Raw genomic sequence first — 18093 nt, 5'->3', positions numbered from 1 at the left:
AAGATGGATGGATGGATGGATGGATGGGTTGATGCTGCAAGTGGTGGTGGAGGAGCAAAAAAAAAGAGAGGAGATAAAGAGTTGAGGAGGAGTAAAAGAAAACAAAAAAAAAAAGAAAAAGAAAAAAAAGGAGTCTTGTCTCTGATGTCTGTTGCAATTAATATCTAAATGTGCAATTCCATTAGTCACTGCCATGGGGGACTAGAGAGGAGGAAGGGGGGTTTTGGGGGTGCAGAAGACGGGGCGGGGGGTTTGGTGGGTGGAGAAGGGGAAGAGGAGGAGGGGAGGGGATTGGGGGGGGGGTTATGTTCTACTTGGAAAGCTTGCTAATGACTCGAATGAGTGCTCCGTTCTCGTCCTTTAGTCTCTGGTTGTCTGCTTTCAAGTCTGGGAGCATCTGAAAGAATAAAAAGGAAAGAGGGAAGAGGGGGAGAGACACAGAAGGAGAGAGAGAGAGAGAGAAAGAAAGAGAGAGAGAAAGAGAGAGAGAGAGACGGCTTAGACAAGTCATGACAGATACACTCTGTACTTGTTAAACCAGTCAGGTCGGTTTTTAAATGTATTGCTTTTTCTTTTTTTTTTAAAAACAAACTGTTAATTGCAGCCTGTGTAAAGCAATCTTGGAGTCACACAGCATTTCCAGTTTTACTTGCTCCTTTAAAAAATAAATAAATAAAAATAATAATAATAATAATAAGAAAAAATAAATTAAAATCACATCCTTGTTCCAGAGTCCAAAGACAGGAAACTATTAAAAAGAAGCGGGCACACCACAGGCCAAAAAGATCCTGAGTAAAGCCATGCACAACCTGAACGGCTGCTCACTGGCAGCCAGAAAAATACACAGCAGAGACAAAAACAGTGGTGGTTTTATATTTGCTCCATCGCAAACAAAAGTCTAATTCTTGATCACTGTAATAGTATCTGACAGAGCCTGGCAAATGTCGGGGGGGTTGTTTCTTTTTATTTGATTTAAATGTGCTTCTGTTTTTCAGCAGGAGTTGAAGTCACATGTTGATGTAGCTACTCCAGCTGGTATTCACTTTCCTAGAAATACTCAATTCATTCCATTAAACATACAGTATCAAAAAGTATTAAGACACTTTCTCACTCAGGTGAATGGGAAGGTCCAAACTTAATTCTTAGTTTGGCTCTTACTCCTCAAGTGTGTGAATATATGACATGTTGAATTAATTTGTGCTCACCAATAATGAATTAAAGTAACATCCAAATAATAAAATCCTTTTAATGGCTGAAAGACTGCGCTCTGTTTCCTGATGTTTTTAGTTAAACATGATGGATGAACTCTTGTGGAGACTGTCTGACTGCCGACATGTTGGGGCAAACATCCTTTCTGTTGTGGGTCTGAATAGAAGTTCAACATTTGCCAGACAGTCCTGAACAAAAGTCATAAGACATTAAATAAAGTCCAATAAAAACCACAACGCCAAACCAACATTCACTTATTGAAGGTAAGTAGGATGCTTGGAGATGATCACAGATATTATAAAACGTAGAGAGGATGTCGAGGACCTGACGTAGAAATCATGTTCTACAGTTTTCAGAGGTTCTCGACCGACATACAACACTGAGAAACTGAGAAAAGACAATCCAGTCCTTAAAAAAAACAAACAAAAAAAACACTTTCAATTTATTACAGATGACAATCAACTGATGTAGGAGTGACATAATTCGCTCCACTTCAGACCAACTTTGTACTGATGAAGCAAAAATGCTAAACAAGTGACCAAATGAACCTGCATGTGACGGGCTGGAGGGTTTGTTGATGTCATCTGTCAAATTAAATTTTTTGATCGAGGGGAAACAGAGGGGGAAGAAAAGGAAAAAAGGGGTCAAGTCTCTGATTTGGGCCAAAAAAGTTGATGCCAAAAAAGGGGGGAAGCCACTTCATGCAAAGAAGCCAAGAACAAGCCAAACTGAACAACTGAGCTCCCTGATGGAAGCGTCACAACTAGAAACTACAAAAGAGGACACTTTCCTTTACAGTACTTGAATGAATTATCACATTTTGGAGTAAATTTAGACACCTGTCAGCTTCAAATGATACTCACCTGAGAATTTCCCCCCCCACCCAGTATAAAGCTGTTTGGCATATTTCAGATGTTTTCACACACTGAGAGGTGTGGAAAGCACCTGATAGTTGTGTACTGTAAAAAGGAGAGTGTCCTGTAGTGAAACAAAAACAAAAAAAAAGACACCCTCCCCAATCTGAAAACCAAAAGCTCTGGGGAGGCAGAGGGGAGAGGGGTAAGGGGGGGCAGAAAGGGGGAGTTTACAAAACCAGTGATGGTTGGGCGGCTGGGCACCTGCCTGTCTATGTGTGCGGGGCAGAGCGCGAATGGAGCATGAGAAGAATGGGGGGTTGGGAAAGGAGGGGGGAGAGGAGGTGAAGAAGAAGTAGAGGAGGAGGAGGAGGAGGTGAAGGTGGAGATGGTGGTGGACAGACGGACGTGGCTTAGAGGTCGACGCTGGGCAGCTGGCTGCAGGCGGACTGCGAGAGCTTTGCCACCACGCGGGCCAGGGCCCGGTTCTCAGCCTGCAGCCGCTCCTTAACCTGCCGCAGGGCCTGAACCTGCTTTACCTGGGGGAGGTTCTGCAGGGGGGGAAAAACAACAACCACAGAGGAGAACAAAGAAAGAGAGAAGGAAGGGGAGGGGGGGGAGGGGGTAAGAAAAGACAGCAGGAGAGTGACAGTGACAGAAAGTATATCAAGAAACAAATTAGGGAGAGAAAGGATTAATGAAAGACAGGACAATATAAATTAATAGAGAATAAGAAGAGGGGCCGAGAGAAGGAAAAAAAAAAAAAAAAAAAAAAAGGGAAAACAGAAAAAGGAAGATTGTTAGAAAATGGGGACAGATTTTGGAAACCGAAGGAATGATTAAAGAGCTTTTCCCGGTTCGGCATGATGCTTGTAGGTAGACTGGAAAAGTGACACTGATAAGATCGGCCAGCTGCTCTACGACCTAAAAATAAACACACTTAGTTATCACATCGATGGGAAGAACACTTGCTCATGGAGATTTTAATGGATTGTTTTCCCTTCTACCACCTCGTCAATCGGTTCTCCAGGAAAAAAAAAAAAAAGAGGAACCGTTTAATTGGCTGTCTCAATAGAAGAGCTTAAATGTTATGTCAACGTAGATTACACCCGCTGAGCTGAGATCTGGCCTGAGCTGAATAAGAGATGCACATGAATATTTAGCAGGTATACAAGGAGAGGCTAAAATGGGAGCAGAGGTGAGGCGCCGTATTCTCTCTGGAAATTTACATTTGAAAAATTGAAGGACATTTGGTGTATCCATAATTTTTGAATGGGCTCCTACAAAGACTGTTGCATTCTGGGTTGCTTGTAGCCTGACTGTTGCTAGGCTAGTGAGTTTCTGTCAATAAAGAGTATTTCAGAGTTAAGTTAAACACATTTTCTGACTGCTCATGTGACGTGTTTTTCCCGCTACAGAAGAAATAAATTCCTGATTAATATAAATGAATTAGAGGTGTGTCATCTTAGAGAAAATTACACTGATCAATTCAAAAGCCTTAATAAAGACTGCGTGGTAATGACTCTGATAATTAAGATACACATACATTAAGTTTATATCCTGTTCAAGTTGAGACAATTTGTTTTTAACTGTGCTTTTATTTTACAAGAGAAAATGCTTTTCCAAATATAGGTGCTACAATAAGAGGGTGGTGTCTTATATTAGGGTCATTACGGTATTTTTGATACAAACTGTGTCTGCTGTAGCTGTCTGGTAACACCCAATGACTTATTTGCGACTGTGGTGTCTGTATTTAATTAAACAGTCTTGTTCATTTATATAATATCTGTCATGTTTTATTGGCTGATGATATACATACAGCTTTCTCTGAAGTGAAATTACATTTTTATACAACCCATGGCGTATGTTCGCAGCTCTCTCATGCACTAAAGATATAAACAGTTTGATTTTACTTCCAAATAAAGTAGGTTAGATCATCGGATAACTTGTTTAACTGCCTGGCTGCTCTCATTTTTTGCCCCATTGGACTTTGTTAAAGGAATATTTAAAGTCATTTCTGTTATGTCTCTTATTATTATTCTAGTGAGTACAGTTTATTATAATGTAACCCATAGAAATGAAGGCTCAAACTACAAATATAATAATAAGAACCCAAATTATAATTAACCAAAATGTTCCTTCAAGCATCATAGCATTTTGAGATACTTGACCACTCTTATGACCCCGTTTTACAAACATTAAAGCTTCATTAGATTATTTTAGGATCATAAAGTGACAAATGTTATGCGCTATGTTGTAATTATTAACTCACAAGTAGATCCTGCACAGTAGTCCTGAGTTTATTAGTGGAAACCTTCAAAAGCTTAATGAACATGATCGGAAATTAAAATGTGGTGTGTGTGTGTGTGTGTGTGTGTGTGTGTGTGTGTGTGTGTGTGTGTGAGAGATGTGAGATATGTGTGGCGGTACCTTAAGTTCCTCCTCCATCTCAGATATCTTCCTTTCTAGAGCTCTTCTTTCCTGCAGGGATGGAGAACAGCGCGTTAACCCCACACACACACCCACACATAGGTCATGGAAACATTTAGCATTACAAAAAACACACACACACTAAAGTGAATGCTCAACACACACAATGGCATAAAATAAAAAGGTGATGGAAGATGGTGGAGGGTGATAGCACACACTTGAACACACGCGTATCTTGTGAGGCGTCTGCAAGCAACAGCCACTTTCTACCTAAAACATGTTCAGTGATGTCATGTCGATGTCCAGAGGCGGGAATGAGTTGAGAAATGATGATGATGATGATGGGGGGGGGGGGGGGGGGGGGGTCGGGTAGATGTTTAGAGGTAGTGTTGGATGGCAAGTTAATGGAATGACTCATGGAGAGACATCAGAATGTCTTTTTGAACAAGAAAAATGACATTCTTGTGTTTTGTAAAGGTCGTGAGGACGAATGATGTAAAAATGTGGCTTAGATTATCAGCATGGAATTTCAAAATAAAAGGGATGAAGTTGACAAATCATTGGTTATGATGTCATGGCTACACAGCTGCAGCTATAGACGCCAGCATGATTATTGAATGAGTGACGGAAAAAAAAAAAAAGCATGAAAACACACATGCACAGGTACTTTAAATAAATCTATAGTTCTACTTTTTGTTCAAATGAGATACAAACACATTCAAAACACACACACACACACAAATAAGGTCTTGAGAAGTAGTGATCACACGCTGGCTCTGAGGTTCAAAAACAGGTGAAAGAGAAGGTGGCGGTGTTCTGGGTGGCGAGGAGGAGGAGGAGGAGGAGGAAGAGGGAGGAAGTCCCTTTGACCCCAGACTACAAGGGCATGTGTGTGACATGACAGCCAGCAGCAGAGAGTAGACTGATACAAAAATAAAATAAATAAAAAACTCAAGGCTAAATTCATACCACCACCCAGATGATATTGGGGCCTGCTTGTTACCTTCAGACATAAATCCATTTGGTAGTGTTAACCGGGATGTTTTCAAAAGCAGGTCGAATTTTAAAAAATCAACTTTTATATGTAGTTAGAGACAAATTTGAGAAAAAACAGAATAAACAGAACTGTGTAGAAAGTTATTAAAATAAGGAAGAACATTTGTAACAGAGGTGGGTTAAACTAATTTGTGTCATTACCCTTTTCTCCATCTCAAGCTGTGACCGGTCAGCATAGCGTTCCTGCCTCTGTATGAGAGAAAGCAAGAGAGAGAGAATAGAGAGAGAGAAAGAAACACACATCAGTAAATCCTGATTATCTGATCAACTTTTATTGTGACAAGCGGAGGCAGTGGGAGCTCAGCATACCTGTGTGGCCTTCTCTAGTTGTAGCTTCAAGTCTGCCAGCTCCAGGTCTGTGTCACGTAACTGGGCCTTCAACTTCTCATTCTCAGCTAGGATCTGCTCGTAGAGCTGGAGAGAGCAGCAAAAATATTCAACATTTAACAAATGTAACAGTCAAACCTCATCATTGTGAAGGAATTTAAAAATATGTGGCATAATGAAATGCTCCTTAGACAAGCAGACAGTGAGGGACAGACAGCTGTCTTCCTCCCGGTCAAGTCGACCTGGCTTCATTATTGTTTACATAGCGACCGTGCTAACGATCTTAAAAAAGGATGTTGTGACTAGGGACAAGGTCAACTTAATAACAGAGTGGTTCAAGTCTATTCCTTAAAATGTACTGTGGCATTTCACTGTGACTACACCAACACTTTGAATTATAACTGCTGTCTTCTTAGTCAGTCAAGTTTGTATTAGTCAATAAATCTTTTTGCATAAAACGTCCAATATCTGCTGGAGTTTCTGAAATGACAAGCTCAAGATTTCTATAACAATCATCTAAATAAAAATAAAGTGGCACAACAACTTTTAGTGCAACTTCACAAGTTTCTCTCATTTATTAACTTGTTTACATGAAAATAAAATAGTTCTGGGGGTAAAATTGAACTTTTTCTTGGTATCATCATCATCTCTTTTTTTTTCCATTGAGCTTTTCAGTTTACATGTACAAGAGTCAAATTGCTTCAGACAGTCAGACTTCAAAATAAAAATCAGGATCCTTCAAAGTCTGCAGCCAAGTCAGCTGACTTAACCTTAACATTATTAAAGGTATTTTATCCCATGTCATGAGGTATGCATGTTTCTACTTCTAGGTTGAGGGACACTTTAATATATGTATACAGTACCTTCTTATAGTCAGTGGTATCATCTCTATCCAGTCTGCTCGAGTATGGCCTCCGACTCTCACCATAGCTACGGCTAAAAAGAGTGTCGTTGCGATCTATGGATGAAGTGCTGCTCTCGTTCCTACAACAGTAACAACAGATATTTGTTAGACATTAAATTGTTCAGTGACACAGAAAGATCAAAGATATTAAGAAAGAGCAAAAGATGAAGGGGGTGAAACATACCTGGACAATCTGTCACTCTGTAAGAAAGCAAAAATACAAAGTGAGGTTAATGTGCATAGACATTTGTGCATTATCAGGAAACCTTTACATAAAACTCAAGTTCATTAGTATAAAGCTTGTGTGTCCAAAAGCAAATAAAAAACAATGAAATCAGTTTCAGACTTAATCTCTACTTCCAGATTCTCCCTCAAGCTACAGCCGTATGTTTGATCAGCTGACCTTCACTCTCTCGCTATCAGCCTCCTACACACACTGCACTTCATACAAATACATCCACACTAATTCCTCAACAGCTGCCATGCCAGCCAGCGCCTCCAGGCCTGCTGCGACTCCATGCCCCGCCATGTTCATGCTGCCACAGCGACCCAGAGGGAACGGGGGCCAAACATCAGATAGTGAGGTCAGGTTGGAGGGTTGAGCTTCCAGCTATTTTTAAAAAGAAATGGAGTGGGCTTCCTGAGGCGGGACGGAGGGGCGGCAACACACAACAATGCTACAATCTGACTGAAACACTCCTGAGAGCCTTCCAGGGAAATGACAACCATAAGAGTTCAAGTGATCAGATAAACGGTGAGCTTTACACAACTCAACGCACGACTGCAGATTCATTACTCCACACATGCACATCTGTAGCAAGGTTACATATTTTGAAGAATCAGTAAAAAAAAACCCCAAAAAAACCACAACACCATTCTCAATCAAACCTGCTTCAAAGAAAATATTTCAGCATTTTTCTCCTTTTTAATTGAGAGTTGCAGACTTGAAAGGAAGAGACTCTAAAGCTTTTCCTGTAAGCTTTTCTATCTCCATGCACAGATAATTGCCTGTTTCCTATTCAGCTCTCTGTAACCGCTCCACCCTTTTACACCGTCCTAAAGCGAGCGATGGTTGGCAGCTGTGCTCTGTGGAGCTCTTCCTGGACGGCCCGCTGATTGTACTCAAGTAAAACTTCTACTTTCTGCTCTCTGTGTTGTGCGGCATTCAAACAGGAAGTCTCTCAGGATCCGGCCGAGTCTTCGATCTCATCACCAAAACTTTCAACTTTGGAAAAACTCACCTCACCGTCAAATTCATGCGTTTGCCCCTGACCCTTTTTTCCTCTGCGAGCCTGTGTGTTTTTAAAATCTTCTGATCTATGCCAGCAGGATACTTTTGGTTTCGCCATGTCACTGTGGCAACCAGACAATCGCAGGAAGATGGAAAACGGAGGAAAATAATAAAAATTCAAAGGCTGAGTGAGAGGTGAAGATTAAGAGGAAGGGCAGGAAATCATAGTGGAGGAAATCATAGTGGTAGAGGGCAGGCGAGTGGATATCAAAGGCAAGTTGACTTACTTGAGACACGAGGAAGGACCAGAATAGAGAATAAATGCAGGGGGGCAAAAAAAATCAAACCAAAGTCTCGCAGAGGGTCAAGGAAAAGAAGACTAGCTTGATTTGGATGTCAAGCTTGGAGGGCTCTTACTTGAAAGTCAGTTTTATCTGCTTTCTATCCTCTGTGTGTGTGTGTGTGTGTGTGTGTGTGTGTGTGTTTTACCTGTGGCTCTCCCTTGGTGCTTCCCTCCTCTGAGTCAGACTGCTGATCAGGGTCATTTTCATCACCCTACAAAATAAAACGCAGACAGGAAAGTTACATTGTGCCTCCAGCCCTCGCTTACCCAAATGATGAAAGAGGAACGTTCGGGGGTCGGAGTGCTGCACCTCATGAAAGAGTACTGTGGAAACTTGTTACTTTTTTTTTTTTTTTTTTGGGGAGAAACTCTTACATCTTGGGTCCAGAAGGAAACCCCGGTGGAGCGTCTCTTCTCGCGGGGCCGCCTGCGATCCCGTATGGAGCGGGGCTGGGATTTGTCCTCTCCCTCCTTCTCCTCCTCCCTTTTGTCAGTTTCTGTTTATCGGGAAGAACGGATACAGGTGATGATGTCATAATGATAATGAAAAGATAAACAACAAAAAAAGAAGAAGACAAGAAAACCTGTCATGTTCAATCTCCAGCGTTAACTCTGAGGTAAACCTTGTGCACCTCTATATTACATCTACATTAGATCATCTAGATTTTGTCAAGACTTATATAAGTGATGATGGCCAGCAGTCTTTAGCATTGTGTAATAACTTATCTTCCTTTTGTCATCTGCTTTTGACTTCTGCCTTCTATTTAAAAACACAATTTGACCCTTTTTATGCTAACAGTGTGAGACTGCCGATGAAGCAATCCTACTGAAAATGGGAAAAGTTCAGATTGAAAAAAAAAGGCAAGAATTTGACTGCAGGAGGCACAGTCAGGACAAAAACTGGACTAGAGTTCAGAGGACAAAAAAAAAAAAAGGCTTTAGTTGTGGGAGAACAAAGCTGTCAGTGTTTCCTGAACAGACTAAAGCTGCCTCCAATTTTTCCAGTGATGCTTCATGGATTTATTCGTTAGGAGAGGAGCTACTTAATTTAAGAAGGGAACCCAATCCCTTTCTGTCTCAGTGCCCTTAATCAGGCTGTGGCAGTGTGCCCATGTGAGTGTGGACCTGAGGAGACAGACACCGGCATCAGGAGGTCATCCATCCAAATGCTTTCTGCGTATATGGATTTAATAATATTTTCAGTTCAGTTCTTTCAGTTTATTAAACTGACTCCAGACAAACCAACCCAAAGAGACGACGTTAAGACTTCAGGCTAGACTGAGGTTTTAACACAAACATAATCATCACTATTAGATTATAATGAAGATTTTGGACAGTTTAATTTAGTGTCTGGCCAATATATTGTTGTGCTGTCTGATATGTGCAGATATTTTTATTTTTTGGAAGTTATATAGGCAGCATTTTATGTATATTTGACCCTTTTTGGATGAACACAGAGGTTCAGGCAACTGTTAAGTGTAAGTTTTTTTTATGAATTTAAAGTCATAAATGATGCACATCAATTCAAACCATAATAAAAGTTGTGTTTGGATGGTTTGGCTTTTTAGAGAAACTGCACTTTCTTTATGTATATTTGATGTGGGGACAAAAACAAAAAAACAAAACAAAAAAATCACTGTTTTCATATTTGACCGACCTTTTTCTGTATCTCTGGAGGAACGGCTATAGGAGGAGGTGATCCCCGACAGACTGTTGGGCCTGTTGAGGGAGCTGGAACTGGAGGACAATGCGGCGCTAGTGTAGCACGGGTTGGAGGCAGTGCTAACTGAGGAAATGGTGGAGGTGGAGGAGGAAGATGACGGCCGGTAACGCTGGTAGAAAGAAAGAGGGGAGTGAACATTTATAGCTGACACAAAGCTGATGCTGCTTAAAATGGCAATTTAATTTAATGACTGTGTCACTGCCACTGTAATTGTGATGAAGCTCTTCGGAGAATATTTCTTTATGACGTTTTGAACTATTTGATCCACTCTAAGTGTTTAAAAATACAATTTAACATTAACATTTTAAAAAGGCCCATTTACTCATTGTTATCCACACCAGTTTAAATATGAAGACGTGTGTTCAGCTCAGAGGAGGAAACGTACCTCTTCAAAGCTGCGATACTTCGATCGGTAGTCGTCCTCCTTGGTCTCAGTCTCCTTCCTCTCTTCTTGCTTCTCCTTGTCCTGCTTCTCTTTTTCCTCCTTCTCCTCCTCCCGGGTCTTTATGGGACGAGTCCTGCCGATTGTCTTCTCGGCCTCTTGTAGGTCAGTCAGAGTCACGCCCTGGAAGAGGAGAGGGAAACATTAAATTCTGTGGGCTATTATCTACATTAAAAAACCAAAATTAAAAGTAGATTCGAAAAAAGCTCAAATCTATCAGCGTCTAAAAGCTCAAATGTTCTGCTATTTTTACAGGACATTAGTGCTGCCTGTGTACGCAAATAACACTCCATCAACCAGGATAACGTCATTTATTATAGTTTAAACCCTCTTTGGGGATAAAACCATAATTCCAAACCAGGGGCAACTACAGGTCACAATATTTTTAAACATTTTCTTTTAATGAGTGACTCCGGTGTCATTTTGCTGCTGGTTCATCGTGAAAATATTTTCTTTTTGGTGGAAAATAACATACCAATAACAATTAATAATACCAATTTTATGTTGTATGTCTCACAATAGGAGGGCCACCTGACGAGGGGTTATGGGTTTATATTGGCTGCTCCAGCACATTCCTCTTTTATTAGTTATTGTTCTCTCCTAATCCCAATGTTCTGCATGTATTATGTATAATGTTTGTATTATGCATTAAATAAAACATATAAAAAGGTGATTAAAGTTATCTAACCTGGGTGGACCTTCTCGACTGTCGGGCCTGTCTGGAGCGAGCTTTCCTCTGGGACTCTGACTCCTCGTCTCGCACAGGTGTCAGATAAGACCTGAGAAACAAAGACACACACAAACACACCCCAGGTTAAAAACTCATTTTACAGTAAGAACAACAATACTGACCTTTGGCATTAAGTGATTATTCGGATGGGGAAATCATCAAGGTTAATTTTTCAAGTAACCTCTCTTCCAAAATCATCACTGTGAATGCCAGGATGGTATCATAAGGTTTTATAAAGGTGCTTATAACTAAAAGTATGCCTATTGTAATTAATAGACTGACAGAAAAAAACTGTGAAAATAAAGTGAAGCAGGTAACTATGTCAAAAATGTTGATAGAAGAGGATTTCCTGATATGAGGATGAATGTGAAACGGGATATTCCTGGAAAAGATCACTGTAGCGTTTCTCTAGAAAAAGCTTTCAAAACAATCTTCATACTAGTTTTGAGTTAATGCGCCAAAACAGGATGTAGATCTGAATGTTTAACTTTTTGCTATTTAAGTATCCTAGCCTAACAGGAAACACAATTTAGGGAAATACAACAGTGAGGCTATTCCAGCACTTTCTCTGAGACTGGAGCATGCCGCTGTTGGCCACACAGAAGCATGAACTCATTCACTGGAGATCGGAGTCTTGGCCTTGAGGAAAATGTGCAGCTTCTGCCCTCCTTCCATATAAGGAGAAGTCGCTGGAGCAGTCTGAGCTTTGAAAACAGCCCTGCCCCTCTCCCACCACGGACAGGTGGCTTATTTCAGCCCTGCAACAGGAAGACACGCACTCGACCCCACTCAAACACACACGCTGTGACACTCTCACACGTGCTCCCTCTCTCACAGATAGACAAAAGACAATCTCTCCCTCCCTGCTGTGTGTGTGTGTGTACAGAGCTGGAGATCACACACACCCCATTCTCAAACAGAGGAAATATATCCGGATTATTGTTTGACTGATGGAGGCTTTTAAAAGGTTAATGATAATATTTCTGGATAGGTGTTTACAGTAAATGTTTTCAACCAACTTCTGAGCTATCTGCATTTAAGTTTTTAATTAAAACATAAATAATTACAGTAAATAAAGCTAAATAACATAGTGAGTACTCATCCTTTCACCTTATGACTCATGTCAGTATAAAAAAAACACGCAACATGGGATCTGAACATCTTAACTAAACCCAAAATAGATTGAGCAATAAACACTGAAGTAAACAAGCCTGAAATACAAAATGCATCTATTCATCATTTCTAATACCAAGTCCACATATTTACAAACAGGCCAGAATTAGCACATAAAAACACTGATTCACGTCAGTTTTTGTACTTTGTCACACATCATAAGGCTGTGCATGTATGAGTTAAAAGGTGCGTCTGTGTGTGTGTGTGTGTGTGTATCTTACCTGCGTCTTTCAGAGCCGATGCCTGTGCCGGTGGTAGATATGCCGGTGGTGGTAGTGGTAGATGTGGTGGTCGTAGTAGAGCCAGTGTTTATAGTGGGGATGACTGCAGCAGACTCCCTTTCCTTCTCCTTTTCCCTCTCTGCACTCTCCTCTGACCAGTACCTGTCAGCACACGCACATTTTACTAAACACGCACAACCTCACTTGGCCTGACAGCATTCATTTCAACTGGCTTTATAAAACTATAAAAGACATCTGTGGGAGTATATGGCTTTCAAGTGGTCAGATACTGCTCCAATGCCTAATATAAGGATCATTTTTATGTATCCTCTTAGCTGCTGTGCTAATACGTCCAAAATCAAGCTTAAAAAAAAATACAACTTTTCCCCCCAAAAAAAGGCTAAATAAACCATTTTCTGAGAGAAAGTCACAGATGAACAAACTGTGGGATATCTACATATTATTCTGCATATCATAGCTGTAAGTCATTTTATGCCCGTGTACCTGCTGGTGAGACTGGTGGAGCCAGTGCGTGTGGAGGAGGAGCCCAGGCTGGAGAGCAGTCCGCGATGGCCCGTGGGTGAGGTAACAGATGAGGAGGTGGTGGTGGTCGTGGAGGAGGAGGTGGTCGAGGAGCTCAAGTCCTCGTGTCTTCTGCCAAAAGAGCCACTATGGGACAAAATGTCAGACATTAAAAAAAAAAAAAAGATGCAGCAAAGTCACGGTAGGAAAAAGTGAGGTTGTGTGAATAGCTAAAATGTTGATTGCATGGTGTTAGATGTGGGGAATATTAACTGTGATAATTAGTAGTGATGATTTGAACAAAGATACATCATATCAACACTGTGTATTTATGTTTACAATTTTCCTTTCTTCATAAACTGATTCTATAATTATTAACAATGGCATATAATTGTTATTTACACTTACAATTGAGTACTTGTTAAGTCCTGCATGAAATGATAGGTGAAGGAAATTAGAAGTAGTGGATAACCAAAGCTAAACTAAAGTGGTGATTTAATTTATTTGTATTAAAAAATAGAGGAATCTAATGTATACAACACTCTCCCCTCTTGTGTATTCTCTTTGAGGCAATTCTTAGCCATGTACAGTACCAGAGCACATATTGCATTATTGACTGCAGTGGTTTGAAACATCACTGGTTCAAAAACTGAATGCTGCATCTGGGTTTTACCTGCTGCTGTCAGTAGAGATGACTTTGCATGTATTACAAACAAAAAAGGTCATTTAAGATTCATCAATACTGAAGCCTGCAAGAAGAGACTGCAATGATACCACTGTGTCAGTCTGCATTGGTGAATATTCATTTCAACTCCGTTTGAAAGACAAGACAAAAATCCATTCACTTATCTGACAAAAAAGGGGGGAAAATGGACTGCTGATTCAGTGAAAATTAAGCTGAATGGACTTTTGCTGATAGTACAGCGGTTTCATATTACTAGATGATCTTTGTTCAGATTTTTTGAGTTATCAAGTCTGTAAAACATGAAATGCTCTTTCCAAGATTACTGAAACATGATGGGTTTTAGCATTTATGAGATTTATGAGAAAACATTTTAATTTAAATTTCACTGGAAGATTTTGGACAAAGTGATAACACTAATGTTCAACACATACTTCACCCAGAGTCAAGCTCTGAATTTTAAAAACATCTCTTCCAGTATTCATTTTGACATTAAATGTAACCAGGTGGGACACAAAACAAAATGGTAGCTTCTCCATCGGAGCGGAGACACACAGTCAGAGAGGACAGGTGGGTGTGGAGACGGCGGTGCCCCGGTGAGGCTGGTGTACCTGCGGTAAATGCTGTAAGACTGGTAGTGGGAGGAGGGTGGCTGCCAGGGTTTAGTATTACAGGTGTTAGGGTCCAAGCTGGAGGTGGACGAAGACTTGGCTGGCACGTCCCGCGTGCTGCCGCTCCGCCCTAGCGCTAGCGTATGGGACGTGCTGGCGTGTGGGCAGGCGGGTGGGCGAAAGAAGCATGTTAGCGGTGGAGGCGCACACACACACACACACATACAGATATAATATAAGAAACATACATATTTGAGACTATTAAGCTTTGACACACTACTAGTGCATTCATGTCATATGGGAATAGCTGTTGGTGGGTTCATTGATCATAATCAGATTGATTGAACTACCTTGAATAGCTGAATTCAATATTTTTTGGTCAGAATTCAGACTTCAACAATTTCCCAAGCAGCATTTACAACTTGAAAACTGGAGTAATTGAATAAAGAGGCTTGTTTCCAGCATTTTTCCCACATGACATAAATGCAACATTCGTCCATGTCTAGGTGCTGTGCCATGAAAAACTCTGAGAACTAAATTTATTTGAATTCATCAGACAGATAGCTAGGACTCATTAAAATGTCTGAGTAAACTTAGCGGCACAGCGACCTGACAGGACAGGTACAGTCATGCAACAGACTCTGTAGCAGTGATAGAGAAAAGCGTTGGGCTGATTGGCATGGCTTTCTCAGTGCTGCTGCTGTGCATGGAAGCATGTACATACATATCTCTGGTGATATCATCCAAGTGAAATGTACAGTTGATGATTGATAAACAACTATCAATGCTATCTTAAAAAAAAAAAGAGGTTTTAGTACCCAAGCTATGCAAGTCAACCTCATTATGCATAAACGCATCAGATCTAAATGGAGCAGAGATCTGATAACTGAATGAGGGATGGAGGTTTGATAGAGATTTTTTTTTTTTTATAGGCTAACCTTCGCTGGTAGCTGGGGGTTCGGTTGGTGGAGGCGCTTCCTTCACTGTTCTTCAGGTCGTCATCCCAGCGTCGCCGGGTGTAGGAACCACTACGTATCAGAGTGGCAGAGGAATCCCTGGGGGAACCACAAGCTACAATTGTTCCCCTGGCTTCCACAAACAGATACTGGCATATTTACAATGGTCTTTCCCCATGACACCTAATTATACCCTCTACGAAATCTGGCTTTTCTTATTAAATTTAAGAAGTCTACTAAATCCATTGCTGCACAACATAAATACCTAAGGCAGTTGTGTTTGGCGGCACACACCATGCAGGATATTAACACCTTTTGCCTGCAACACACAGCAGTGGGCAGCAGGAGCTGCTCATGCCAATGTATGTTTGCACAGAGCCAACTGGCTCTGGGGATTCACCTGTTTTCCTTCTCGTCAATGTCTGAAGTACTGGCCAGTCTCCTGGGGATAGTAGGGGCCACGTAGGCAAGCCGGGTTCCTTTGTCCTTTTCCTGTCGCAGGGGAACAAACGAGACCTCAGATTAGAGAGTGTTTATGGTTGAGATGTCAAACGCCACAAGATTTTTCAACTTTATATACTATTTTAAAAAAAGGATATAAGATGATATGTCAGCCTTAATTGGGCTCTTACAAAAGCAAAACTATTCATAACAGCATCAATTGTAAGCTTAAATGATTTCTCCCTTTTCAAAACACATGCATATTTTAGGCAGCTGGTAAATAACTAATAAAAGAAGAGCTCATATGGCTGAACATATGACTGAATTTTAACAGCTAATTATTCAGGTATCCCATCTGGAAATCCTGATGGCCTTGAGGTTGAAGTGACATGCTACAAAACAGGAAAAAGTTTAAAAAATAAAAAAGGATGTGACTTCTTAACAGCAGACCTTTTCTTTGTCTTTGTTGTCCAGGGAAGAGGAGAGGCGCGGGCTCGAGGCTGAGCGCATCACCCCTGTCGTGTCCTTCTCCCTCTGAGCCTCCTTGGTGGCCGTGATCTCAGCCAGCGCCCCATAGCTGCCCGTCTTCCTCAAACCTAGACGCCACGACGCAGGAGACTCGTCCTTCCTCTCCTCCTCCGTTTTAGCGGAGACCTTTGCAACAGGCTGAGTGACCTGAGAGGGAGGACGGGACAGCAGTTTAGTACATCTAGATAACCGTTTAAAAAGATATGAAGTTTAGATTTTTAGTCATCTTGGTGAGTAACACAAACGCCAATCAGGTCAAAAAACAGCTTAGATTAATCTTCTGGAGCTGCAATAATTAGGTTTAAAGGATGAGACCAGGAGCACATTTTTAAAAAGGTAGGACATGCCTGTTAATAGGAACAATCACATCAAGGTTCAGAGGATTAAAAACACCTTTACCTGAGTCTACTATGGGACATTGAATTCATTTTGGTCACTTTGTCAAAGGAACAGAAAAAGGCCATTCAACCTGTTGTGGTTTTAAAGTCTGATCTGATCTGTCCACATAAATATTCAAAACAAACTATCAAAAAGATGACAAGCAACTAGACAAAACACAGAAGCCACACAGACACAAAGTGAAAGCACAGATAGGACAGTGTTTGTTGATTACAAAGTGAAAACAACACCATGTAGGGTTGATGAGTGAGAGTCAGCGATAGGGAAGTTTCAATCAGCATCACCTGGATCGGGCCAGGGCGGTTAAGGAGGGAGTGTTAAGTACTTAGTCAGTGCACAGGTGCATGTAGGATGAGAGAACAACTCTGGTGCACACCAAATGCCTCACCATAGGTTTTTTGGGCACAAGAGAAATGCCAGTTTTGCGCAAGCCTTGACGCCACAATGCAGGACAGCCTGGCTCCGCCACAGGCATGAGGGGAGTAATACAATCAAACTAAAGCCAACCAAGACAAGAGCCCGGGATGAGAAAGACGCAGAGAGAGACAGAGAAGGGGAGGGCAGGGAGGTTGAGACAGAGAAAAAGCCAGAATAAGACAGAAGCAGCAGCAAAAGAAAAAAAACACACTTTATGGCAAGGACAGCTTTTTTTTTTAAAGGCCTAGTCACACCACACAATGCTTACTGCCAAACCAAAAGGGAGGGAGGGGGGGTCTACCATAACTGTTTTCAGTTGGAATAAAAATGACAGATCCAACAAACATTTGGTAGTATCAAAACTGGACACTGTTAATGTTTTGTTCACTCTTGTTAGACAGGAGACATTGTGATGTGTGAGCGCTAGGCGTCAAAGAAGGATCGGAACAAGAAGATCATTTTGCAAGAGAAGAAGCAGGAAATAAGAAAAAACATTTAGAAAAGTCTTCGATTGGTGGCCGCTGGTTGCATGGCATCAACTAAAGGTGCTCAGTTTCAGAAAGAGGTAGAAGTACTCCTCTCTTTAAGCCACATTCAGGAGTCTGTCCATACAGTCTACAGTATTATAATGCTGGTGTTGCTTGACAGACTTAGAGGAATTAGTATGAGGGCTTTTATTAGATAATATTTAATTTTAAGTCCTCAGTTTTTCCAAAACACTTGAAGACGCCTCTCGAACAGTTACACAGGATGTCATCATTTCAGCCAGTGGACTGAATGAAGGAGGCTGAGGAATTTATCCGTCTCACTCAGTTCATTGTGCTTGGCCTTGTTTTGCCAGCAGAGGGCAGCAGATTCAAAAGAGGGGAAAACCAGCACCAGTTCACTGCTCTG

General features: G+C 41.2%; 1 protein-coding gene across 3 annotated transcripts in view; it reads right to left on the bottom strand.

Moving 5' to 3' along the window:
* Positions 1-275: 275 nt before the first annotated feature.
* The window catches only part of ppp1r12a (protein phosphatase 1, regulatory subunit 12A), a 52910-nt gene continuing 35092 nt past the window's right edge, over positions 276-18093 (bottom strand). Inside the window, exons 10-26 of one of the 3 annotated variants that reach the window (XM_053313758.1) lie at positions 16306-16530; positions 15815-15906; positions 15397-15513; positions 14459-14611; positions 13148-13312; positions 12644-12805; positions 11208-11298; positions 10463-10642; positions 10012-10186; positions 8730-8851; positions 8501-8566; positions 6965-6981; positions 6740-6860; positions 5859-5963; positions 5691-5738; positions 4494-4544; positions 276-397 (exon numbers count right to left, since the gene is read on the bottom strand). In XM_053313758.1, the coding sequence (XP_053169733.1) occupies positions 311-397; positions 4494-4544; positions 5691-5738; positions 5859-5963; positions 6740-6860; positions 6965-6981; positions 8501-8566; positions 8730-8851; positions 10012-10186; positions 10463-10642; positions 11208-11298; positions 12644-12805; positions 13148-13312; positions 14459-14611; positions 15397-15513; positions 15815-15906; positions 16306-16530 (1977 nt within the window). In that variant the 3' untranslated portion in view covers positions 276-310. Of the gene's footprint in view, positions 398-2285; positions 2615-4493; positions 4545-5690; positions 5739-5858; positions 5964-6739; positions 6861-6964; positions 6982-8500; positions 8567-8729; positions 8852-10011; positions 10187-10462; positions 10643-11207; positions 11299-12643; positions 12806-13147; positions 13313-14458; positions 14612-15396; positions 15514-15814; positions 15907-16305; positions 16531-18093 lie in introns of those variants that run through there. The other 2 variants (XM_053313760.1, XM_053313759.1) reach the window with 2 other exon arrangements.

Source organism: Scomber japonicus, chromosome 23 (genome assembly GCF_027409825.1).
Source record: "Scomber japonicus isolate fScoJap1 chromosome 23, fScoJap1.pri, whole genome shotgun sequence".
Classification (NCBI taxonomy): Eukaryota; Metazoa; Chordata; class Actinopteri; order Scombriformes; family Scombridae; genus Scomber; species Scomber japonicus.
The sequence above is the reverse complement of the archived record's forward strand: the minus strand, read 5'-3'. Positions and strand labels throughout refer to the sequence as shown.